Here is a 26,528-nt window from a genome sequence, read left to right on the forward strand (position 1 = left end):
GTCATCTTCCGCTCCACTCTTGGAACGCTTTCTTCCCCCCCAAAGGCAGGGCCAATCTATTGCAGTATATATATAAAATGAGATACATAAAAATCCTAAACAAATAACCAAGAAGCTAAGTGAGGAGGTTTGCTTTTACCTGTGACATTTTGAAATTTACCAAAGGGTTTGAAAAAAATTGTATTGACACCAAAGAAATAGGAGGGGTGGTCCTACAGGGGCAATTCAGCAGAATGCGTCTCCTGGAATGACTGTAATTATATTGTCTGCCTGCTCGCCATGCCAGGGACAGTGTGTGCTTAGCAAGCTGTTCCCTGGTGAGCAGGACCTGCGTGCGCTCCTCTTTCTCTGGATTTGCAGCTGCATTGCAGGGGCAGTTTAAAAAATAACCCAAATCCAGGCCAGGCTGCCTGGGGATGTGGAAGTCAGACCTTCCGGGCTACAGAGCCTGAGGCAAGACCACCCTTGAGTCTGCAGCCATTATGGCGCATGTCCTTCTGGGGGATGCTAATGAACAGAAGCCTCCAGAGGATAGGGACAGCCCGGGAATGCAGCCTGCCCCCATCTGTTGGCATTTTCTCCTGGAAACTGTATCCACAGGACAAATGTCTGAAGTCTCTGAAAATAATATTGCTTCACGTGTTCTAAAGATGACACATAAGATCACTGTAGTGTTTGTCATCAGGTGGGCTTGTGGTAATTAGGCAGCGTAGCTGGGGCTTTTGGTGCATTTGGGAGGACCAAGACAGGAAGAGAATGCCAGAGGCCGTCAGGCTGCTGCTACACAGCTGCAAACACACCGAGAGAGACAGACAGGCGAAACTGACATCTGTCAGGGAACAATTAGCTGCCATCAAGCCCTTCGCCTCTGCTCAGCACTCTGCGGGGTTTGAGAGGTTTTCAGATGTCCTTCTGTTTTAACACGGTCTCTTCTTAACATACACCACGAATAAGGAAGCCCAGGGTACAAGCTGGAAGGACTACCCACCTGATTGCCAAGGTCAGCTTATCCTAAGGACAACAGTGACCACTTCCACAGGTGCTATGGGCTAGCATGGGCTAGTATTGTGTAACTCATCAGGGAATGCCTCATTTAATCCGCATAAAATTTGATGAGGTGGGTTCCCTTAAGCCCATTTAATGGACCAGGAATGAAGGCATGCAGCATTTAGGGCCAAGCCCAAGGCAGAGAAGACCTGGAGGGAGGAGAGATGCAGGTGGCTCCCATCTGAAAGTAGATGCCTGGCGGAGGTGTTCTCCTTGGGAACACAGGCTGACTCCTGGATTCCCCGCTTAGCCCACCTGCCACCAGGTAAGGAGGGGCAGGAGATGTGAGTTCAAACACTGACCTTGCCACCTTAGGCAAGTTACATGCCCTCCCTGAATGGCAATGTTCTCATCCACAAGACGGGAACATGCCCCCTGGGAGCCAAGTACTCAGGAGCATTAGTGATGGTCAATAGAAACCATTCGACCCATCGTAGGTGCTCCATAAGTGTGTAAGAGGGAAGCTGGGTAATGAAAAGTGTGTTCAAGAAACTTCTCAATACCATACGTGCCTGGAGGGTTGGAGGAAGGGGAAGGGGGGTGTTAATGAGGAAATCAGGTGAGCTAGACCCTGTTGCTAAGGAAGCCGTTATAGTGACCTAATCACACTGCACGAGAAAACCAAATGGTGCATTAGCTTAGAGACCCTGGCTCCTCAGACTGCAGCCCACGGAACAGCAGTCATGCCAGTAGGGCCCCAGCCCACATCTACTGAATCAGAGTCTGACTTTCACAAGAGCTCCAGGTGAACGGATGCGTGTTGGAGTCTGAGACATACAATGAGGCCAGCACTAGGACTCTGGATTTGAATCCTGTTTGGACCACTTAGTGGCTATGACTTCAGCTTGTGGCTTAACTACCCCGTTAGGGAGAGATCCAAGTTTTTGTCATTGTTCTGAGAGAGAGAGAGAGAGAGAGAGAGAGAGTGTGTGCATGAGCAGGGATGGAGGGTGGGCAGAGGGAGAGGGAGAGAATCTTAAGCAGGCTCCACGCCCAGCCCAATGCAGGGCTCGATCTCACAACTCTTGAGATCATGACCTGAGCCAAAATTAAGAGTCGGATGCTTAACCAGCTGAGCCACCCAGGCACCCGTGGGGTAGATCCAAGTTTCGTGTGGCTTAAAATTTATATGGTTGGGCACATTCTCTCTCTCTCTCTCTTTTTAAGTAGGTTCCATGCCCAGCAGGGAGCCCAATAAGGGGCTTGAACTCATGATCCTGACATTAAGACCTGAGTCAAAATCAAGAGTCGGATGCTTAAGCAACAGAGCCACCCAGGCATCCCGGTTGGTCATATTCTCAGGTCTATAAAAATCACAAATACAAAATGAGGTACGAAATGATGATTTAGAATGTAAAAAACTTCACAACAAATTACAGATATTAAAGAGCTGACAAATACCACAAACACCAACAATCTAGAAAAACAACAACACCCTTATGTAATACTTTCATCCTACATTTGAGGGTTCTGATCACCTCTTCCTATGACAACACTTTTATAAAAGATAATTCAGTCTTTCCCCTGGTATGGTTGATGGAAATGTCTTCATCATTGACAGTGGGACTTCATGAAGATGCAACTTCACACATAGTCATATTCACTATATACACTGTTACTATTGGTTTGTGCCCTAAAAACACAGCAACTGTGATTAATTCAATTTATTTCTTGCAATTGCCATCGAAAAATGAAATGACGTATGTCGTGTTTATAATTGTATATGCTGCATTATCAAGCCTATTCCTGACAGGAGAGAACTTCTATCAATGAGAATCAGCTCCTCTGCTAACAATTTTACATGTCTTATCTTTGGGAGAATTCTCCACAGAGTAGCTTCGAGCTTCCAGACCTGTGTCTCCTTCCAGATCCATATGCCTCCGTATAGATCCATACTCACACCACCACGACACTGGGTAAGTCAGGAAGGATTACTAGGAGTAGTCCTTAGAGCCATTTCTACACAGGGAGCTAGCCTGAACCGTACACAGAAGTGGCCACAAATCCCATAAACATAGCTCACTCCACCCAAACTCAGCGTATGATGAACTTGACATCCCTTTACCCAAAAACTTACGGTGGTCATCCAGTGTCACTTCACACAAAGAAACGTGTACTAGAGGGGACATCACAAGAAAGAGAGACCAGGCCTAACCAATTGCAAATAGAGTAACTTACTTGGCAAAACTTACAAAACACATGACCATGAGAACGTGGTGCTGGGTGCCTTCCAGGGCGGGCAGGGGCCCGTGCACCAGCAGGGCCGTGAAGCTGAAGATTCGTGGGCTCACAATGAATGGCCTCTGTAGTCTTGTGTCGGTTCATCCTCTGTGAAACAGTGGAAACTGCAGTATTTTACGTGTGTCCGTGTGAAAACTGAGGAGAAGAGACATAGAAAGGCTTTATTCATACATATCATGGTGCCTGATATATATTTGAGGCTCAGTTCGTGATCTCTATTTTCAATAAGCTCTTCTCTTGTTGAAAACTTACTTCTTATCTGCATTTTAGTGTAGACAAAAACGTCACAGGGAGCTGCCACGCTCTGACTGGGGTTTGGCACTTTGGGCCTTCAGAGCAGGAAGAAGCCCAGCCCTTCATCCCAGCGTGTGTCTCCCAGGCAGGGCCTGGCTCCCTGGAGGACATTTGGCCAGGAGTCCCTCAGGGTCACCTCAAGTCAGTTACCCAAGGAATCTTTAAATTTGGGCATTTAAGTCACCCACCTGAAATTTCTCCATCACCTTGGTGACTTTCTCCTGAAGACCATATCAAACACACTCTGTCCACTCCGATGAAACTCAGCAGGGCTAGATTGACCATTCATGGCTTTCTCCCTTTTCTTCATTCCTCCACCCTCCACGCATTCGTATGCAGCTTTCTCCCTTGATCCTCAGGTCCCAGGAAGCTCACTGACGCGCCCAAGGTGATCTGAGGAGGGATTCGAACTCAGGTCTGCATCCAAACCCAGTGCTTGGTCCACTCCATTGCACTGAGGAGCACAAGCAAGGCCCCCACTTAACACTCACCTGTGGGTAAAGCCCTGCATCCCGCCTACTGGCCACGCAAAGACTTTTCTTACAGAGAAGGATGTGGTTTATGGATCACAGCCCACGCACCTCCCAGTCCCGCATTACACCTGTTTGTTTTGTAGCATACTCTGAAAGGGGCGAATATGTCCATGGAGCTCGGCAGGGCAAGCTTGCCTTCCTTTTCTAAAGGGCTTTCCAGGGATCAGCCGCATCCACAGGCTCGTCTTTCTGAACAAATGCGACCAGCCAGTGTGGATGTGACCCTGCAGGATGGAAGGGTGTAGGGGGAGTCCTGAGAGTCCTGCTTGCCCCACAGAGGATGCGCAGGGGAGGGAGAGGGAGACCTTGGACGGAGATTAGGAACTCCACAGACTCAAGAGCAAAGACAGAAGAGCCCTGTGGTCACAGTACTTCGGTGATTTACTAAGTGTCTGCACAAGTATTTACCACCTCCGAGGCCACTTTCCGGAGCTGTAAAGTGTGTGAGGATTCAATGAGATTCGCGAACGCGCCTGACTTGCAGCAAGTGCTCAATAAATCACAATATTATCACAATCCTGGCTTGACCCCTGGTCCCCGTGCCCACAGGGAATTCCAAACTCGCAGGTCCCAAACGGCAGACTCGGGGTCCTCAAAGCTTATCAATGTTCTTTCTTCCCACCCCTAGATCTTTGAGTAACTTCGCTCCTGGTTACTGAAGAATTAGCCCTACTGTACTTGTTCCTGTTCGCTTCTGCCGTGGGAATTTGCTCCACCCGTTTTACTTCCTTTTTCATATCTGTCCTCTGAGCCCCCAGATACTGATGTCCCTCCATCCTAGATCTCTTTCCTCATCTCTGCCGCACTCTCATGCTGTCCCCTTTTGTCTTCCTTTTGCCATCAGGCTTCTGGAAATGATAAACTGCGTTTCTTTTCTTTTTTTTAAAGATTTTATTTATTTGACAGAGAGAGACACGGTGAGAGAGGGAACACAAGCAGGGGGAGTGGGAGAGGGAGAAGCAGGCTTCCCGCTGAGCAGGGAGCTCAATGCGGGGCTTGATCCCAGAACCCTGGGATCCCTGAGCCGAAGGCAGACGCTTAACGACTGCGCCACGCAGGCGCCCGATAAACTGCGTTTCTTGTAGGGGCGGCCTCCACCACCTCCTACAGCCAATCCTAGCCGCGCCTCTGGGAGCGGCATTCGTCCTGGCGCCCAGACCTTGGGTGACGGCCCTCCCATCCTCTTCTCTTTCCAGAGTCCTTTGCAACATTTAATGCTTCTGATGTTTCCCTCCTTAAAAATCTCTCTCCAGGGGCGCCTGGGTGGCCCAGTCTGTTAAGTGTCTGCCTTCGGCTCAGGTCATGATCCCAGGGTCCTGGGATCGAGTCCCACATCGGGCTCCCTGCTCAGTGGGGAGCCTGCTTCTCCCTCTGCCTCTGCCTCTGCTCCCCCTGCTTGTGCTCTCTGTCAAAAAATAAATAAAATCTTTTTTAAAAAAATCTCTCTCCATGTCTGGGTATTTTAGAAATGCATACTGCATTATGTGGGGGTAGAAAGACACGGTGTCTGGGATTTGCTTTAAACTACTTCAGCAGCTCAAAAAAGGAAAGAAAGGGGGAAGAGAAAGAGCAATTTGGGCAAAATCTTGACAATTACTTATTTCAAGGAGAGGTTAAGGGCAGGTGTATGGAGATTCACTGTACTCACTGTGTTCTCCGTGTTTCTACGTATGGAACAGTAAAAAAACAAAACAAAACAAAAAACTGCTTTCTAGGGCCTCCTCATACATCCCTCCTGGCTATTTTCCTTCTCGGGGCCCTCTTCTGAGTCCTATCTCTGTCTGCTTTATATCCACATCCTTCCTTAAAAATAAGTGTTTGCCGAGGTCTTTGCTCCTTTCTGTGTCATGAATCGATGTGTGCAGCCTGAGCAAACGCATCTGCCCCACAGTTTCACCTGAGCTTTTGGTGAAGATGAACCCCTCCTCTGCAGCTTCGGGCCTGGCCTCTCACCAAACTGCAGACCCACATGTATTTTTTAAAAATTTATTCATATTTTAAATATATATATATATATAAGCAAAATCAATGTACCCATAACCCAGATTTGACTAGTGCTGACATTTTTGCCTCATATTTTTAGAAAAAACATGTTACAGATACAGTTGAAGAGCCTAAATACTTCTCAGATTCTCTCAGACCCTTTTCTCTTCTTTTCTCCTCAGGGGAAACTGCTGTTCTGAACCCAGTTGGTATCTCCTCCACCCCATATGTGTACTTTGACTCCAGAAGCCTGTGTCTACAACAATGTGTGCAACTATTTTCTTTTAAAAATGTACACAAAACGGGGCGCCCTGGGTGGCTCAGTCTGTTGGGTGTCCAACTCTTTTTTTTTTATTTTTTTATTGTTATGTTAATCACCATATATTACATCATTAGTTTTTGGTGCAGTGTTCCATGATTCATTGTTTGTGCATAACACCCAGTGCTCCACGCAGAACGTGCCCTCCTCAATACCCATCACCAGGCTAACCCATCCCCCTACCCCCCTCCCCTCTAGAACCCTCAGTTTGTTTTTCAGAGTCCATCATCTCTCATGGTTCGTCTCCCCCTCTGACATACTCCCCTTTTCTTCCTCTCCTGTTATCTTCTTTTTCTTTTTTCTTAAAATATGTTGCGTTATTTGTTTCAGAAGTACAGAACTGTGATTCAACAGTCTTGCACAATTCACAGCGCTCACCGTAGCACATACCCTCCCCAATGTCTATCACCCAGCCACCCCATCCCTCCCACCCCCAACCAACTCTTGATTGTGGCTCAGGTCATGATCTCAGGGTGGTGGGATCGGGCCCTTCCAGTGCAGGGCTCTGCACTCAGTGGGGCGTCTGCTTCTCTCTCTTCTTCTCCCTCTGCCCCTCCCCACAGTTACTCTCTTTCTCAAACGAATAACTTTAAAAAATACAAATAAAAATGTACACAAAGCAATTTCACTATATTTTTGTGTCTGCAACTTTTTTTCCACTCAACATTGTGATTTGCGAGTTCTCCATATTGATATATGTAGATCTAGCTCATCCAGCTTAAATGCAGCAGAGTACTTCGTTATATGACACATGCCACAAGTCGTCTACCCATTTCCGTGTTGAGGGACCCCCTGGCTGCTCCCCATACGAACAGTGCCGTAATGACCCCCCGCGTACGCATGCACGAGCATGCCGCGGGCCTCATACAGATCACCTCCCAGTGGCCCTCAACACTCGGCTGTGCTTGCTTGCTCTCTGATTCGCCCACTCGACTCCAAGCAGAATACATTCATTTCATCTCTCCACTATTGCCCCATCATACCTAACTCACAGTGGATTAACGTGAAGGGAGGAAGGGGGAGAGGGAAGGAAGTCATAGAACCTCCCGCCACCAAGGTCAGGGTCAAAGGACTAGGCAGCCAATGGCATTATTTTGTGGAAATTCAGGTATGAAGTTGTTAGTGAGGAGTCCAAGAGGCATCATAATAGTGATTTATATGCCTGGGATCCAAGGGCATACTCTCGGCACACTTTTTACATCTCAGGAGAAAAATGAGAGCCACTGCCTGTATTTTGCAGTACTTAGGCTTCTGATAAAAGCCAATTAGGGACTAGTTTGTGTATTTCACTTCAGATGAAGTGAAACTGCATTGTCTTAAGCCAGCCAAGAGTAGACAGAGAAAGGACAAGATTTCATGGTAATCCAGCAAATATGTACTTAACTTCTGTGCCAGGCACAGCTTGGGCGAATTCTGAGGGGGGGTCTGGGCTAAAGCACAGGGCAGGAAAGGGGGTCAGTGTGAGGGTCACTAGAGCTAGAACTCTTGACTGGGATGGTGGCTGGGGAGGTGGCGCTCAGGATGGACTTGGTCTTGGGCTTCCTCAGAGCTCTGCTGGGTGGTGGGGTCATTCACTAACCTCCTGCAGATGCAGGCTTAGCTCCTGAACAGGTCGGGTGTGGAGCACCAGACTCCTGAGAGGTCTGGGCAGCTGGGGCAGGGACAGGACTGGCGTCCTGCCCACTGCTCTCCCAGGGGCCTTGTTGCAATCCCTTTCCACACAGCAGCTGGAGTGATCTTTTAAAAACACAAATGAAATCATGTCACTCCTCTCCTCAAAACCCTCCAATGTCTTCCATCAACCCTGGAATGAAGGCTTCTATCAGCTTCTTGCTCTGGCTGGCATGCCGGTGGGAGTTCTGGTCCCACCCTTCCAACCATGCTCTCTCCTACTCTCTGGCCCTTGCCTCTTCTGGGACGCTCCCAGCTGGGGCCCCCTCAGGCCTTCACATGCACAGGCCTGCATCTTTCCACTGACACCTTTGCAGAGACACCTCTCCTGCTGCCTAGCTAAACTACCCCCTCCCCACCCCTCAGCACCATCACCTCCACCCCACCGTCCTGCTGCAGGGTCTCTGCAGTGCTTTCCACTAGCAGAGGTGAGATTATGTCTATTGTTGTCTTTCTCTCTTGCCTTAGAATTCCAGCTCCTGAAGGGCATGCATCTCGTCTGCTTCGTTCTCCTGCTGCAGACCCAGCACCTACAATTGGGAGAGGTGCCTAGTAAATATTTAGGGAAGGAATGGGTTCCTGGCGGCCTTCAGACTCCCAGCCCCAATTCTTCCTGAGGCTCGACGGTATTCCCACAACACTCCTACAGCCCGATTATAGATTCCTCCTTGGCTCGAACTTGCTTGGTTTGGCTCCCGATGTGGGCAATTCACAGCTCCAGCAAGGCTCGAGGAACCCATCAGAGAGGGAGCCGTCAATCCTGTTCAACACTCAGACATTTGACCTGGGACCAAGAAGTGGCTGCAGACCCCTCAGGCTGTCAAGTGTCTGGGGTAACCGTGAGCCATAAGGCTCATGTCAAGGGATGGGGGGCGGCAAGCCTGGGTTTTTTCCTTCAACACCTGGGGCGTAGTAGGCTTTGAGGTATCCAGCAGTTTCCTCTCAGTCCATAAGCATGGGTCTGCCAGGTAATTGCTTTTGCAATTGCCAATGGCACCAGGCTGGAAATGACATGTCAGTCATTCCAGGCAGGAACCCAGGAACCTTAAATGATCCTCCGCTCCCCCGCCTGGCAGGTTCGCTCCTCAGTCCTCAGGGTCTAAGTTCCAAGCGGTCCCCGGGAGTCCACTGCCCGGCTGCGTGTGGGCAAGGGAATCTTCGAGGCTGGGCACCCTGGACCCTGGGGCTGTCCCTCTCTAAGGCATGCCAGCTGGCCTCTGCCTCGGAAGTGTCACCATCAGCGCACCAGACACCCTGGCGGCCCCTGTCTTCTGCTAGCCCCTGCCACGAGGGAAGTTCTGAGCGGCCCACAGCCTCCTGCAGCAAAATGCAGCATAGTGGGTGATGGGCTGCTCGACTTTTGAGCCATCAGAAGTAAAGGGGCTCAAGCATTTTCTCCCACAAATATATGCCCCCTCCTCTTCCCTCCATCCGACTCAGCCAGGAGGGGTAGTGTGGGGGTGGGGGCAAGGTCCAAAGCATTTTCTCAGGAGCTCAACCTAATGTGAGCTTTCTCGTTGCTCAGGCCTGCATGCCATCATCCCTCCCCCTGGCCAGTGTGGGGGATTGTGGTGTGTGCGTGTGTGTGTGTGTTGGGGAAAGACATGCCGATTCAGCTTGATTGGACAGTCTTCCCACTAATACAGCTGTATATCTGGCTGTGCCTTTCTTTTCTTTTCTTTTCTTTTTTTTAAAGTATGCTCCATGCCTAGTGTGGAGTCCAACGTAGAGCTTGAACTCACAACCCCGAGATCAAGACCCAAGGTGAGATCAAGAGTTGGATCCTCAACCAACTGAGCCACTCAGGCGCCCCTGAGCTGGGCCTTTTTGGAAATATAAGGGCAGGACTCCCGGCTTCATTCTCTGGGCCCTCCCTCCCACCTCTCTGCAGGTAACAATGACCCCTGACTAGGGGAGGTCACGGAGTGGAGACAAATGGGCTGGGAGAGCTGGATAGCACATCAGTCGATCCTTCACAGACCCCTCCGACAGGAGTTATCACTTGGCAGATTCCCCAGTTAGAGCATTGGGAAACCCTCTGCACATGTCCTTTTCTTTTTCAGACAGATCAACACATTAGAGGTTCTGAGAGCTCATCTCCAGGAAAGAGTCCTGTTTATATGCCAGGGTTTTCCAAACTCAGTTGGCTTCTGGAGCTTCTCTGGAGAAGCCTGGGTTAGTCTGGGGCTGTTAGGCTGTTACCGCGGGCACTGGTTGGCTCAGGGGCCTGCAGAACCCATAAGGGGGTGGCTCTGTTTCTGGAACAAATTATCACAAACTCAATGGCTTAGACAGCACAAATGTATTATCTTACAGTTCTGGAGGTCAGAAGCCCAAAATACGTTTTATGGGCAAAGATCAAGCTGTCGGCAGGGGTAGGTCCTTCTGGAGTTTCAAGGGAAGAATCCATTTCCCTGCCTTTTCTGGCTTCTTGAGGCCACCTTCATTCCTTGGTTTGAGGCCCCATCCTCCAGCTTTGAGCACATCACCCCAACCTCTGCTTCTGTCTTCACGTCTCCTTCTCTGACCCTGGTCTTCCTTTCTCCCACTTGTGATGACCCTTGTGATGACCCTGGCCCACCTGTGGGATCCGGGACTCTCCCCATCTCAAGATCCTTACCTCCATCACATCTGCAGAGTCCTGTGTAAGGTGACAGGGTCTGAACATGAGGATGTGCACATCAATGGGGACCACTGTTCTGTCTACCACACCGTGTGGTGGTGGGGGGATGGAGTGGGCTGTCTGAAGCCTTGACCGGATTCAGGTTGTGGCATGTCACCTCATGTGGAGCTGACTGAGCAACTTTCTTGGACACGCCTCTGTGTTGGCAAGGGCAGATGAGCCGCCGGGAATTCCACACTGCAGCCCACCTATGCCGGCGGCAGTAGCTCAGGCTTTAGACTCTGAAATCTGGGCTGTGGCTCAGGCCTGCTTACCTCTTGTAGAGGCTTTGCTCCAAGCCATTCGATAAAGTGCCTCAAGAAATCAGGTACGAATGGCCTGACGAAGAACCGGCTTTGTGCATCTGACACGGCCTCACTGTCTCCAGTCGTGACAACCTGGGGAAGCGATGGAGTTGGGGGCTTGTTAATGTCAGGAGAAACAAAAGCAGAATCAGCTGTGTCAAACCCACACTGAGGTTGTGGAAAGGCATCAGCCGGAATACCTCATCTCGGGGTCCATGCAGGCAGCCCCGACGGTGTTGCCTCTCAAAAGTGGGTAGCAGCCACCACTCAGCTTGTCCTGTAGCTGGGGTTGAGGACTGACGACCAGGACTTGAAAGAATCCTATGACACAAACAACTCCAAAGCTGTTAAAAAGAAAAAAGAAAAGAACAGGAAAAAAAAGAGACAAGAAAGAAAATTGGAGGATGGGAAGAAGGAAGAGAGGGAGGAAGGAAAGGAAGAGAGAAGGGGGAAAGAGAAAAAAAAGGAAAACAGAAGGAAGGGGAGAGGCGGTGGGGGGGAGGGAAAACACCCCTCCCCCCCACACACCCTCAGCCCATCCTCCTGCAGAGCTGAGAAGCCAGGAGGCGCTTCCATTTTCATGGCAGGTGCATCTCCTTCCAAAGGCACACCCTAGCCCGTCTGTATCCATTTGGGCCATATTTCCGGGTGGGTATCCTGCTTCAGGAAGAAGCATCCTTTGAGCTGAGTGAAGGAAGGAACATCAGTCCCACTCCAGGCTTGGGGCGAGGTGGGGCTTCCTATCTAGTTGAGTCCGGACATCACCACTTCCTCAGCCTGTGACCCCAGATAGGCGAGTCTGTTGCCTCCCCTGCCCTTCAGTGCCCTTGCCCGGGGCCACCCGGGGTGACCGTCTGGAGACCGGAGCCACGCAAGATGCTGTTGGACTCTCCGCCCCGCACCTTTAGCTTTTCTTAACAGTTCCTGGGAGGGAAGGCAGGCTGTTGAGGGTCTTCACAAGCCTGTGATAGGGATTGAGACCAGGAGGGGCCAAGGTTGGCACCGGCGAGTCTTCCCAGAATCCCCTCTTTGCACTCCTAGGGCCACTGTTCAGAAAAGAGGGCTGGGGGGGGGTGGCTGGGGAGGAGAAGGAAGAGACCCCCCCCACCTATCCCTGCTTCCTCCAAAGAGTGCAGCCCCACCTAGCACGTTCCCCTGCCCCTTGTCCTGTCCCCAACACCCAGTCCTTGCTCCCTCTGCAGGCACCACCCCCACCACAAGCCCGCTCCTCTCCCCATGAGGAAACCCTTCCTGCACTTGAAGGTCTCTCAGTTCTCACCTCTCTGAGATGCATTCCAAGAAGACCCAAGCTGCCAAGATCCCTCCCCTGTACCCGATGTCAATCCCATTGTGGAGGCAGAGATTCTGTGGGCCCTTTGGTATGTTTGGGGAACGCGGGTTTCTATGCTCATGACTTATCAGAACCTTTGCTGTAACAGGAACTGGCAGGGCAGGGCTGACCAGACCCCTCCTGTGGAGCACCCCAGGCGTCCACCTCAATTCACAGCACAACCCCCTGCCCTTGGCTCAGGCTTCAGCCAGCCCTCCTGTGTGACCCGCTCAGCGCAGCCTCCCGCCTTCTGTCTCCGACGGGATGTGTACCAAATCCTACCCTCTCCTGAGACCCTCCAATACCTAATCCTCTCAATATGCCTCCCTGTCATTGCTGGACATGGCTCCTCTCTAAATAACTCTTGCGCGTAGAAGGAGCATGCCATTGTTTAGCTCTTCCTTCGTGTCTAAATTGCTTTCCCCAGACTCCACAGCCTTGTCCACGTGAGCTAGCAAAGCAGCTGAAGGACGGGGCTCCTGTTGTACGCTCCCCCCAAATGCTCCAGGCCCTCCCTGAGCACTCAGCACAACTCCTGGAACAAGACTTATTAAAACTGACTGGAAATAGGGTCAGCTTTCTGAATATTTCTCAACTTAATTGCTCTCTTATACCATCAACAACAGTTTTGCCTATGAGCTCCTCCAGTAGAATGTGAAAGAAACAAGAATGTGAACAAATGTAAACAAGGGTAGAAATAACTTTTTCTTTCCTTTTACTAATCCAGATGTTTTAATAATAGCAACATACACGTACACAATATACACATATAGAAATATGTATGTGTGTCATATACATACATAGGCCTACATATGGGAAAGACATGCAGATACAGGAGACAGGTAGATAGACCCCAAATGCCCCTTCAGTTCAGTTAGAGACACACAGAGATGTGTACCAGCACCTGCCTCTCTAACTCATACCCTTTCCACATTTTCCCCCTGCCACCTGCCAAGGAGTGGTCTGAGTGGTTTTCTGCACATCCTGGCCCTTAGAGGTCACTTCAGGTCCTTGAACTCTAGTCAACAGATGTTTCCAGGCTGACTTCTAAGCTCGCCCTCTGAGGGCCACCTTCCACACACCCAGACCACACTGTCAGCCAGCACAGCCCTGACCAACCAAGCTGGCCACGTGCCTTCCCCCTGAAGGCCCCTTTGCCCTCTTCAGGCCCCTCCTTCCATATTCTTCCATGAAATCACAACCTACGCTTTAATGGCCAGCCCAAATGCTACCCTCCTCTCCGACACAGGGACCAGATGTGATTTTTCTCTCCTTCCCTGATTCCCACTCTAAGGCACAGAATCTCATTTTGCCCACTGGGGTGTGTGTGTGTGTGTGTGTGTGTGTGTGTGTGTGTGTGTGTGTGTGTGTGCGTGCGCGCGCGCACGCGTGTGCATGTGTGGCTGGGAGGCAAGAGAAGGGGGCAGGCCAAGAGTCACTTGCACCGACTGTCCTTCAGGTGGACAGGGGAGCACTGATCACCGACAGGGAAAGCCATATATACACTAAAACATTACCTAAAAATGGGTGGAGCTTTAAATGGAAACCAAAGCCCCCATCCTGAGGTGTCTAGTATTTGTCACACTTTACCGGACACCCCGCTGGATCCAAACTGAAGTGCACCCAAAGTCAGACACTGGCATTACAAGCCTCTTTTAGATTCCCAGAAGTAACAAGTTTCAACATTTCACTGGATTCTAAGCTCATGTGGCTTTTAGCTTTAATTCTGACCATTTACCAGGAAGGAGAAAACAGAAGTTTATGACACACATATATTCCTCCAGAAAAAGAAGATCCTCTCCCTGCCCCTCTCCCCCCACTGGAGACAATTAAAGGCAAAGGCAGGTTATCCTGTGACTGAAGCCACGTGACATCCCGGCCCGCCCCACTCTGTGACAGAAATACCACACTTCTGCGGGGTCAGATTTAGTTCCCGAGGCTGGGTCGTCAGAAATAGGAGAGCAAGATCGTTCTCTTCAATCAAGGATTCGTATATTCTTTAGGAAACCATACTTAAAGTGACGTAATTCTACCCTGGAGAGAAAGGAAAGGCATCAAAAGAGACTGGTGAAAATGCTCGAAGTCCTAAGTAGGACGCAGATGGGTTGAGCGAGACAAGGTCCTGCCTTCTAGACCAGACTGGTAGGACACGGTAAAAAGAAGCCACTTCCTTTTCAGCAGCTCTTGCTCACTAGCACCCTTTACTTGTTACTTTCCTAATTCCCACTGTGCATCATTCAAACTATCAATACTTATTGACATGCACAATTGCATGTAGGCCACACACGCCAGTGAAGTAGGAGCTCCTCTCTTCTACACTGATTCAGAAGATCAGAAGGCAGAGTGACCACCTCATGGGGTGGAATCGGGTTTTGAACTCGGGTCGGCAGTGGGTGCTCTTACTTGCTCCTCCAGGGCATGGCCTCCCACTGCAATGTTCTTCCTGGAACATGGGGCACGCCACGGTGGAGCATCAGGGTCTAGAACCACCGGGAAACGAGGAGCAGGAATCCAGCCTGGTGTGCAGCCACTGGACGAAGGCTGCTCCTTTTAAAGCAAGCCACACAGTCCAGGAGGTCTGAGAAGCAGACCCATTAAGTGGGTGCTTCCTCAGGCCCAGCGAGGGAACACACAAGGGTGGATTTTGCATCTTGTGTGGAAAGGCTGTGAGCCGTGTGTTTTTCATCTAGAATACATTCACCATCACGCATGACATCGACAGCAGCTAACATTTGTTGTGTGCTCAGCATGTGCTTTCCTCAGATGACCTCACTCTATCCTCACCATTATCCTGGGACCGGGGAAACTATTATCACAGATGAGGAAGCTGAGGCCCCAGGTCACACTTTGTTCTTTCTTAAATTGCGACAAGGCAGGAAGATCTAAAGGAGACAGGACGACACCTGCATTGCCTACTGAGGTTACCCGAGACCATCGGCCACCTTGCACTTGGGTGGCGGTTTCCTATCTCAGGACAGGAAACAGGGCAGTGCTCCTCACCAAATAGAAGAGGAGATAGAGGTCCGCAGCAGGTAAGCCCAGCTCGGGATCCAGCGACCCCCAAGGGGGCCGTAATGGACACTACCAGGGACACACTTCTGCCCAGGGGCTTGGGGTGGAGCCTATAAATCCAAGGCAAACACAGGAGTCTCAGAACTTGGAGCTTCAGGGACACTGAAAATCACTATGAGCCTTTAAAACTTTTTTTTTTTTTAATGTTCAAGCTTAAAAAAAAACATCTTAACTTGGAAACAGATAGCATGAAGCACGGAGAGACACACGTGATGATAGAGAAGTTCACTGGCGAGTCATCCCAACGACATACTCTGCATGGCTAAATGCGGGCTAACCGTGCCCGCATAAACACATAGCTTAGAGGCGCCCCCGTGCCAGAGCTGGACTCCAGCCTCACATTCTGCCCCATCTCCCATTTTCGTTATGATGAGCTTTATTTGAATTTCCAGATGCGTCCAGAAAAAAAAAAAAAAAAAACAATGATCAAGAGATTTGGGATCCTGCTGCCGACTAGGAGGTTGTTTTGGTCAGAGAGACACCTGGTGGCTCTCGAGATAGAACACACTGTCCTGCAAAAGGACACTTCTCTTGCCCCCAGCATGCCATGGGGGGCCAGAGGGGCCAGCGAGGCCTGGCTTCTCCTGCTGAGAGCAGCGGGTGTCACCTTTGCGGGGAGGGAGGTGGGCCTGGCAGGATCAGAGCCAAACGGGCTTGAGCACCTTTCCCAGCCTTGTCTCCTGCACAGTCAGCTGGACTCTCCTGAGCGTGGTCCCCCCATCTGTGGAAATGAGACTGATGCCTATCGTTCTTAAGATCATTGTGAGGACAGGGTGAGCAGGAGAGACAACCCACTGGGGCACCAGCACAGAGCCACTGGCCTCGTCTCCCCGTCTTTGATTATTGTATGTCACCTCCTGACCTCACTGGGACCTGGGTATCTGTGGGTTCACAACAGCTACATCCCCCGGTCACTACAGCACCAGGAGACCAGGGAGCTGGGCCCCTGGGGGCAGACAGACTTTGCTCCCTCAGGGTCTCAGTGTGATCCACCCACAGAGGACACCCTCCACAAAATCATGTTCATGGGGTTTCCTTTTGGGTGCTTTCCCCCCATCTTATATATTTCCCACATTTTTGCTATAAGCAGTTATTAGGTTTACATTAAGTAAGAAGAAATAATGGCCATTTCCTTTTCAGAGGAAAAAAATGTTAAATTTCCTTCAATTCTTGTTTTCATCTTAGCCCATGGATGATTTCACATCTGTTTATTCATCTTTTTGAATAGAATAAAGGAGACTCAGGGATTTCGTGGCATTATTTAACATTCTCATATTCTGTCCTGTAATTTCAACCATTGTCATTGTCTTCACACAAAGGAAAACGGCAGACAAGTAGACATCTCCCTCTGGAATAAACCCGCACAGTGGTGTTTATGTCCCTGCCCATGTTGTGTGTGAAAACTCAGGAAGCAGAGTGGTTTCATTCCCACCAGCTCCACAGTGCACCCCAAGCCAGATCAGCGCTCCCACATACAGGGTCATCTGCAAAGGGAAACTGAGTCAGCATGATTGTTTGCTGAAAGCATTTCTTCGTATTATGCATTCTTTACCTGTTTTCTTTAAACAAAAGATACAATTTAAGAAAAAGTTGTATGCAGAGTAGAACTTTTCTAACTCAAGAAGTATTTATATGCATTAGGGAATTTACCTGCTGAAATACTGACATACCTTTTTTTAAGAGAGAAGATTGCCACAAGCGGGGGGGGGGGGTCGGAGGGAAGGGACGGAGGGAAAGAGAGAGAGAATCTTAAGCAGGCTCTATGCGCAGTGTGGAGCCCGACACAGGGCTTGATCTCACGACCCTGAGATCATGACCTGAGCCGAAATCAAGAGTCGGATGCTTAAATGACTGGGCCACTCAGGCGCCTGTTGATGTGAAATTTTTTAAAGCAAAAAAAAAAAAAAAAAAAATCCTTCTCTAATTCAAATAATCTTTTTCTAATTAACCTATTTGATGAGCTGATTTTGGTTTATGCTGGATTTTCTTAAAATAAAGGCCACTTTATTAATCTTGGTTTCTTAGCAAACTAGAACAATTTGACTATTTTTTGCCGCGTCAATTGGAAGGTGCCGTCTTTACCAAAAAACTAGGTTATCCATTTACTTAAAAGGTGACCCCCATCACAAGGCTTTAACTAAGATCTTAAAGACTGAAAACTTACCAGGAATGGACAGACACTGTGATTTCTTCTGGTGCATCTGGAATGGTTATCAGGGAGATTTGCTCATGTTTTAGAAGGATCTATTTTCTAAAGAAATGGAATCCCTTGCTAACGTGGTATCAACCCTCTCTTCCCACAAGGGGACATGCATACAGCATGAAATTCCCATACGTGGGAAACCAGAAAAACAGTCCAGCATGCCTGGCATGAAGTGCTATGTGGTGTGCTAGAGGGACCGCAGGGCAAGCAAGTGGGACCAAGCCCTGACTGGTTCTCCATGTGGTCATAGAGAGCCACACAGATATCACCTCCATGATTCTGCAGGGAAGGGCTGGCCTCAGGATGGCCAGAGCGGGGGGAAAACCCCAAATCGGATAAAGGATAGGTTACCCTCACATCTACAGAACCTACAATTAGGGCAGGATCCTGAAGTCCTACAGTTTGTGTCTGTGACGTCACAGCGTCTATTTCCCTTTTTTGGAAAGTGATCACATGTCCCAGTTTGCCTGGAGAGTCTCGGTTTAGGCCAGTTGGCCTGGCATAATTATTAATAGCACCCCTTTCACTCTTAAAAGCGTCCTGGTTTGGATGATAAATTACCCTGTCACCTCACCTTTAGCTGGAGCTCACTCAGGACCCCCTTGCCACCCCAAGATGCCCACAGAGCCTTCCCAGCAGAGTCCTTTGGTCCAGACATTTCTACTACTCCCCCTGCCCCACTCCTCTGGAGCTAAGGGACCCAAAATATAGCCCTCCTGATTAAAATGTGTATGTCTGAGATAGCCTTTTGTTGACAATTTCTGTCAAGCAGAGAAGTGCATCAAATGGGGCAGGTGTCTGGCCCAGTGGGACAGGTACCTGGACAGGGGCTGTGCTCCAGAGAGTTCTCCCCACACACCACGCCCCGCATGTGGGACAGGGGCTTGCAGGGTGCTGGGGGGGGGGTGTGCAGATCAGAGGGTCTGGCCACCAGCGCGACCTCCACAGTGAAACCCGACCCTTCTCCGCCCCTGCCCCCCTTGCAGAAGCGGCCTTGCACTGGCCTCAATTATGCTTCTCGCACGCACAGAGCCAGCCAGAGGCAGCCTTTAGATGAATAAAAATAAACTTTATTCTAATACAGCATGGAAAGTTTTTGAAACAGGAACTCTTCTTATCTGACACACAAAAAACTCTTACCCCCTGAACATCTAAAGGTTATATCCTGTACAATTATATAAATATTTTCATGGTCATATACACATGAGGTTTATGGTCCTAAAAGCCTTTGTGAAATCAATACAATTAGATCCTTTAGACAATGATTAACCTAGTTAGAAAACAAGAAACCCTCCTGAGCACAGCCAGGAGTAAAGGAAGGACAGAGCAGGGAGAGGCCCGGGGGAAAGGAAGACTGAAAACGACAGGAACACAGTGGAACCAGCGCAGGATTGTGGTGGGTAAGACCCAGCAACACGAGATTAGAGGCAAAAATGGAAACAAACCATCCGAGGGAACGGGGAGCTGATCCTGAGATCAAGTTTCATTCTAAGTCGCTAACAATGAATCGGCCACCCAGCAGACTTGTTCTTCTAGGAGCAGTGGCTTTTTCCTGTTTATTCCTGCCAACTGATATTCTGGTGACAGCCACCACGGAGAAAAGATTTCCCTGTTCTGGCATGTGCGCGGGCTGTGCGATCCTGGGCGGGATACCCAGCCTCTCTGAGCCTACCGCCCTGCGCGTCCAACATGGACAGCAGTACCCACTGGCTAGTTTGCTGAGAAGATTACAAGTAGCCTAGAAAAAGTGCTTACACTCTCCCTGAAACGTAACTGGTACTCAATAAATAAAACTATTTTGTGTGTGATAAGGGCTCTCTCTACCTTAAAATTTATTTTCTTTCTACTCGTGTACTACCATGTGGTTCTGTCAATCACCGCCGGCTTGAGTGTCTAAAACTGGCCCCATTCCTGCCAGTCTGACGTCCTACAATCACAAAGAGCCACTGAAAGTGTGAAACAGGCTCTCCCTTGGGGAAGCAGTGGTGACTCCTTTCCTAAGGCGCCAGTCCCGTGTGCAGAAGTAGAAGCTCCTGGAGAGTAAGTGTGATTTCCTCTTCTTCGGGTACGGGTTTCCTTGCAGTTGCACACCACCAGGGGCACCATGGACATGAACTCTACTGAACTCCGTGAGCTGACAGTCCCATAGCAGACCATGTCATTGAAGCTCCCGGAGGTGTGCAAGGCGGTTCTGGCAAGTGCACACACCTCCCCACGGGATGCGGTTTCAAGCACCACAGGCCTCCACGCATCCCAACGACCTGGACCCCAGAGGAGGCAGGATTTCCTAGGTCTCAGGCTTTGAGACCCTCACTCCAGCGGGGCAGAAACAGTCCACAAGAGCATGCCATTCCGAGGAGCGAGAAGCCAGGACTCCATGGCCAGGGGGCACACAGGCAGCAGAGAACTCTCGGCCTGAAGAGAAGCAAGGCCGGCTCTCTGGCCGGTGTGTGAGGGAGCAGATGCAGGCCTGAGGGCAACAGCAGGGATCACTAGGGTCCTGCTGTCAGAGATCAGGCAGGGGTGGGCTGGGGTGGGCTGGCGCCAATGTTAAAAACAGAAAAGGAAGAGACAGTGCTGGCAGACATCAATGGGGTGTATTTGAGGTAAACTGTGGTCTCAGATACGCAATGCATGTGGGTATTGTCAAAAAGAACCCAATACAAGGCTTCTCCTGAGTTCTAAGGAAAGGCCCAGCTAAGATTTTGGTCCTGATGAGATTTTCCTCATTTTACAGGTAGTCATTCCAAACACCAAAGCAGAGGTCTGCGAGGAGGGCTGGCTGTCCTCTCCTCTGCTCTTAGAGTCCAGCAAGGTTCCCAACAAGCCCAGGCCAACAGCATGGTCAGGCCGGGAAGCCTGGCCCCTGTGCTGGCGGGATCCAGGCCAGGGGGGTGGGGGGCAGGGCCTACCCAGGAGTCACATCTGGATGTGGCACATGCTAGGAGGGATGACCAGGAATGTCCAGGGAGTGGAAGTCCCCATGGCTGGAGGGGAGCTTCGCCCATCTTGCTGCTGGTGCTGCACTTGTTTGGTCTCAGCCTCGGCCATGGGGAAAGCTGGGCCGGCTACTCACTGAGGAGATGGACCCCTGGCTCTGCACCCGCCTGGAGCTTTCAGATGCACTGCTCCTCATCTCTGTCATTCAGGAGCAGAGACCACTTGTCCCCACCGTCATCAGCTGCAGCACTGTGTCGAGACAGCTTGTCAGACTTCAAGGAGGACAGAGACACCTGACTGATGAAGCTGACCTGGTCCCAGGGCGTGGTCCTTGGGGAGTCCCGTCGCCGGTCATCCATACCGATGTGCACGCTCACCTGTGATGCTGTCAGGGGCTTCATGCGGCCCTGGGCCTGCGCCTCATACCTCTCCAGGTCGGGCTTCTTATAGCTGCCAAGTGAGAATCCAGGAGCATTTGAGCCATTGTGGGTGCAGGTTTGTTTTGAAGGATGGAGAAGAGCTCTCACCAAAGTCTTTCAATAACATAATGGTATGGAAACCCCATGGAGTTTAGGATTTTAAAAGGAGAGGGTATCGAGCTCCTAGGGTTCAGGTAAAGTTCACCTGATTGAGAAACTTCCCATCCAAATGCCCGGCACAGTGTAGGCTGCCATTAACTTTTGTTAAAGGAAAGCATGAATAAACATCTTCACAAAAAAGGACAACTGATAATACACAAGGACCCCACGTGTACGGGGCATTTACACGAACAGTGCAGATGGCTGGGAGGTGCTGAATTACCCCCTCGTGGCGCTGGTCAGGTCATGACATGCCCCCGCCGCGGTGCACTGGGCACCTGCGCCCGGCACCCGGCACCCGCCCATCGCTAGCCCACGGGGTGGCTGGGTCGGGGGAGAAGGCCTAGTGGGCACCGCCTATGGTGCGCGCTCCTGCCTTGAGGGACTCACCACTTGAGCTGCAGCGATGAGAGAACCACAGACACGGAGGAGGCCGCCATGGCCGCCGAGCCCATCCACGGCTGGAGCACGATGCCAATGGGCATGAAGACCCCTGGCCAAGGGAAGGACGACACTCACGCCACAGCTCAGAGGAGACGGTCCTCACCTTGGGCTGCCCCCTGTGAAGTTCCCCATCTTGGGGTGGCTCAGAAACCCCCAATGCCATGTCATGACCATGTGCCCGCATGCCTCTGAAGTAGGCGGTCTCGAAGCCGGGCAGGGGGTTGCTGTCTAGGGGACTGGGGCCTCCCACCCACCCTGGTCTTCCTGGGACAGTCCACAGGGGACATCGTGGGTCTCAGGGGGAGCTGCGAGGGAACATGGAATCCCAGGAACCATCTTTGCAGCTTTCATTTACCTTTAGAGACTTATAAAGTGGAGAACATGATAAAATCAACTCTTTCTAAAATGGTTTTGCCCCGCCAGCCGGCCAGGCAACCAGGCAGCAAAGTGGGCTACTCACTAAGTTGGGCAGAAACGCAGCAGGCAGAGAGAAGGCCTTCTGGCCAGCCGCTGGAGTCAAAGGTAATCTGGCAGGGGAGAGCCACCCTACCTGCAGCAATGGGTATTCCGATCAGGTTATAAATCAACGCCAGCACCAGATTGAGGCGTATTCTCCAGACGGTCCTCTTGGAGAGGTGAATGCTAGCCACCACATCGAGCAAATCGTTCTGTAGGAGGAACACATGGTCAGTCAGGAGCTCTGTCCCCTGGCCCTCAGTGCTCCCACAACTGGGACAACAGGGCACGCAAAGATACAGCCGAGCTCACTCTGATGAGGACAACGTCAGCGGCCTCAATGGCGACGTCCGTGCCTGTCCCGATGGCGATGCCCACATCGGCCTGGGCCAAGGCCGGCGAGTCATTGACCCCGTCTCCCACCATGGCGACTTTCTTCCCTTCATTCTGGAGCTCCTGGACCTTGGCCACCTTGTGAGAAGGTAGCACCTCTGCAAAGACTTTGTTGATGCCAACCTAAAAGGAAAGGAAACAGTCGTCAAAAGATAAATACATGACAACACCTGGTGTTGGCAAAGGGTAGTGAACGGCAGCAGAAACCTGTGCGGCATCCTGCCCCGACTCCCTCCGGCCTCCAAGCCCAGGCAACGATGTCAGTCACCAAACCCTAGATCCCAGGGCATGCCATCCCTGTGCCCCGCTTCCATGGCGGCTTAAGTTCTCCCTGCCCACCTCCCGGCCTCCCAATCCTCCCCCCATCCCCACCGTGGTCTTTCAAAAACAGTGGTCAGCTGGTCATGTTACTCTCCTGCTTAAAGACCCAGTGGAACCCACTTCCCTTGGGATGACATCCACACTCCTCGGTCTGCCTCCCAAGCGCCTCTGGACTTGGTCTCTGCCCGCCTCCAGCCCTCACTGGATTCTGCCCCGTTCAGCTTCCTGCAGCTTTCCAGCCCAGTGCCATGGTGCTCATGCTGCCTGCTCTGTCCTGGAAACAGCTTCCCTTTCTCCAACCTTCTCCCTCTTCTCCAAACGACCACTCCTGACTCAAGCATTTCCACCCCTGGGAAGGTGGCTCCAGCCCCTGCCAGGCTGGGGTCAGTCGGCGGCTCCCACGTGTCCTATGCACTTTTCTGTTGCAGAGGCAAGCACTCAATTCAACCCTGGCACTGGTCACCCTTCCCCCGAGGACAGCGAGCTGCTGGAGCACAGGCGCCCTCTTCACTCCTCTCTGGAGCCTGTCACATGAATGGTGCTTAGTAAGTGCTCACTGAACGGATAAGCAAGTTTTAACCAGGAAAAGAGGCGGTACTCAACAAGTCCATCATTAGCAAGGAAGGCCACGGAGAGGTACTGCTGCTTCCCTTGTAAGAAGCAGTTCACTTGCAAAAGCCTATGGTGTACACACGTTTGGGGAGGGTGTGTAATTTCAGGAACTTGCACGGGAGGCCTCGCCGTGTGCGGGGTTGGGCAGGCAAACAGCACGCACTCGGAAGTGAGGGACTCAGCCGTCTGTCCGCCGCACAGGGCGTGAGAAGAGCTGAGCGGACAAATTGTTGCCTTAAAACAAAGCCTCGGAAGTCGTGTGTTTCAGCTCTCGAGCCATGATCTTTGTTTTTGCCCCATTGGAAAGACAGATACAGAGAATGTTGGAATTGCGCTTTCCAGGGCAGCAGCCTGTCCTGAGTTCAGACATCCAGGCCCCAGGGACGTGAGCTTGGTGACCGCAGCACAGTGGTCTCCCGTGGGACGCTGCACAGCTCGGGACAGAGCAGAGCAGGCAGAGTGAGACGCACCTGGCGAGGGGAGGCCAGGAGCAACGTGGAGCGTTCAGAGGTACTGGCGCTCCCTATGTTTCTTCAAACTGCTCCAGGGAGCTTAAAAGCAATTTCAAAGGGGGACGATCCCCAGCCCCTAGTCCCTGGCACACACCTGGGTGGCGATGGCTCTGGCTGTCTTCCGGTTGTCCCCTGTGATCAGAACCACGTCCACACCCATGCTCTTCAGCGTGTGCACAGCCAGGGCTGCCTCCTGCTTGACTGCGTCCGCGATGGCAATCATGGCGCAGAGCACACCTGCAGGAGACACCCTCGGTAAGTCCACAAGGGCAAGCACCGGACAGCCTGAGGAGCAAAGGAGGCTGTGCTACCGGAAACAGTTTCCATAATGGAACGTCACATGTGAACAACAAAACGCCAAGTTATAGAACATAACCCGGTTTTTATTTTGTTTTTTAAAAATAACCTACATTTACAGATGCATACAAAAGTCTGGAAGGAATATGACACGTTAACGGTGGCTCTCTAAGGGGTAGGACAAGGAGTCATTGCATTTTCTTCTTTATGGCTCTCAGAATCTTCCCAATTTTCTGCAAGGAACAACTATTACTTTGCAGAGAGCCTGGCTCATAATAATAATAATACATGTTAGCTATTAAGATATGAGAAATAGAATGAATACAATAAATGTTACTGAAAAGTGATGAGTGTCCAAACAGAAAATGAGTCCTTCCTTTTTCTCTCCCTACAGAAAGCATTTGTTGGGGGGGGGGGGGCGTCTGTTGGAGCGCATCTTCAGAGAGTGAGGCAGGAAGGCATTTGAGGCCTGAGGTGCGGCAGGGCAGATGCAGGGGAGCGGTGTGACAGAGGGCACAGCCCCTCCAGCATAGCTGGTTCTGATCTGAGGAGCTGAGGGGACTGCAGGTGTGTAAGGGCTTCGGAAAGGAAATGGCGGAGCGAGCAGGGAAAAAAGAGTGGCAGACATATTTAACATATTTAGTTGAAGCATTAAAAATAATAATTTTTGTTGCTTATCTGCATACAGTTTTACTTCTATAAGGAGAAATTACCATTAACAAGGTAAGAGTCCAATCATCTGAGGCGTAAAGGCCCAGACACACACGATCTGGGGGAGCTCTGCAGAGGGGCAGCGATCTCGTTACTTAGGACCCTAGAGGTGAACCTCCTGGACAGCGAGCTACTGCTGTGTGTGCAGTGATGGAGGAGGAGGGTGACGGAACCGCTGGCTTGGACAGAAGCAGACAGTGATGGCGAAGGCAGCTGAGCTGCCTCACTCTCGGGGGAAAGGATGGACAGAGCGAGAGAGGACCTCCGGACCGAGAATGAAGTGAGAAAACTGGCAAGGCATCCTTTTGGAACACAGAATTTAAATTAACAGAGAGGAAGATTTATTAGGGGGGAAAAGAAAGAAGAAAGTCTATTTTTTCCAGATAGCCCCAAGAAACTCCATTGCTAAGAGCAGAAGAAGGCGAGGGTGGGGTGGTACCGTCAATGGCCACCAGGATGGCCGTCTGGCCTTTCATCTCATGATCTTTCATCGCGTCACTGATGTCGCTGGAAATGGTTAGGCCGTTGCGCCTCATCCATTCGCGGTTCCCAATCAGCACAGAGAAGGTCTGGGGGGTCGCATCTGTTTAAAAGAGTTTGTGGTTATTCCCAAACAGTCCAATTTTACTATGAGAAAGGACTAAAAACCATGGAATCCTTTTAACAGCAAAAAGTCCCATTTAACTGTTTTGAAACACAGGAGCTAGCAAGCACTTCTCATAATGCCACCCTTAAAGGACCAGGGAAACAGTAATTAACGTGTGGAACATCAGGCGGGGGGTGGATCAAAATGGGGTGTGAAAAGGTACATGCAGTGTGTGCAAAAATGTTATAAACATTTGGTAGTGTCCTTATTTGCCTTTAAGAGCTATCTGCTGGTTCCTTTTCTGCAGAGATTAGAAGCAGCAAGTGTAGCTGGGTATAGATGACCCAAGGTGCGTCAGCAAATAACAAGTCTACTTCTGTGAAATGTTTAAAAGCTGTACCTCCTAAAAGGCCAGGTGAGCCTTTCTCCTGTCACCTTCTAACTATGTGTGCCACTAACCTAAGGGTCACCACACAGGCCAGTCCTGGCAGCTAAATGGAAGGGTCATGCTGGCATCATGCTGGGTTCTGAATTACTAGAAGGCTGCAGATGGCTTCTAACATTACCCCAGCGCACTTAAGAGAAAACACCAGACACGGGCGTTTTGGGTGGGGAGGGTGTCCACATTCTCACGCTGATGGCTACAGCAAGCTATCCCCAGAATCAGAAAAGCCGTATTCACTCCAAGCAGTACCCCTTGTTGGCTTGGGCAGACCACTTCCATCTGCCTTCCCTGCTGCTGCCAGCTCTGTAAATACGACACATGCCATCGGGGTTCTACAGCACGGGAGGGAGACTGGAGGAGCAAAAGTAGAATTCCCATCTGTCCCCTTTGTAGCTTAGAGAAGCAGCACTGACTTGGGTAAGAAAGAAGAGACTCAACATTATGGGTCACAGAAGCAATACTCTAGGGGCACCTGGGTGGCTCAGTCGTTGGGTGTCTGCCTTCGGCTCAGGTCGTGATCCTAGGGTCCTGGGATCAAGTCCCACATCGGGCTCCCTGCTCCGTGGGAAGCCT

The 26,528-nt window shown here is 50.8% G+C and overlaps 1 protein-coding gene across 6 annotated transcripts in view; it reads right to left on the minus strand.

Moving 5' to 3' along the window:
* Positions 1–18,728: 18,728 nt before the first annotated feature.
* Positions 18,729–26,528, minus strand: part of ATP7B (ATPase copper transporting beta) — a 73,234-nt gene continuing 65,434 nt past the window's right edge. For 4 of the 6 annotated variants that reach the window (XM_027589521.2, XM_027589522.2, XM_027589518.2 and 1 more), the window contains 6 exons: positions 25,364–25,507; positions 24,011–24,153; positions 22,391–22,594; positions 22,173–22,290; positions 21,569–21,671; positions 20,777–21,050 (listed from right to left, as the gene is read on the minus strand). In XM_027589521.2, coding sequence (XP_027445322.1) covers positions 20,777–21,050; positions 21,569–21,671; positions 22,173–22,290; positions 22,391–22,594; positions 24,011–24,153; positions 25,364–25,507 — 986 coding nt within the window. Of the gene's footprint in view, positions 21,051–21,568; positions 21,672–22,172; positions 22,291–22,390; positions 22,595–24,010; positions 24,154–25,363; positions 25,508–26,528 lie in introns of all 6 variants that reach the window. The other 2 variants (XM_027589517.2, XM_027589523.2) reach the window with 2 other exon arrangements.

The sequence above is a fragment of the Zalophus californianus genome, chromosome 3 (genome assembly GCF_009762305.2).
Source record: "Zalophus californianus isolate mZalCal1 chromosome 3, mZalCal1.pri.v2, whole genome shotgun sequence".
NCBI lineage: Eukaryota > Metazoa > Chordata > Mammalia > Carnivora > Otariidae > Zalophus > Zalophus californianus.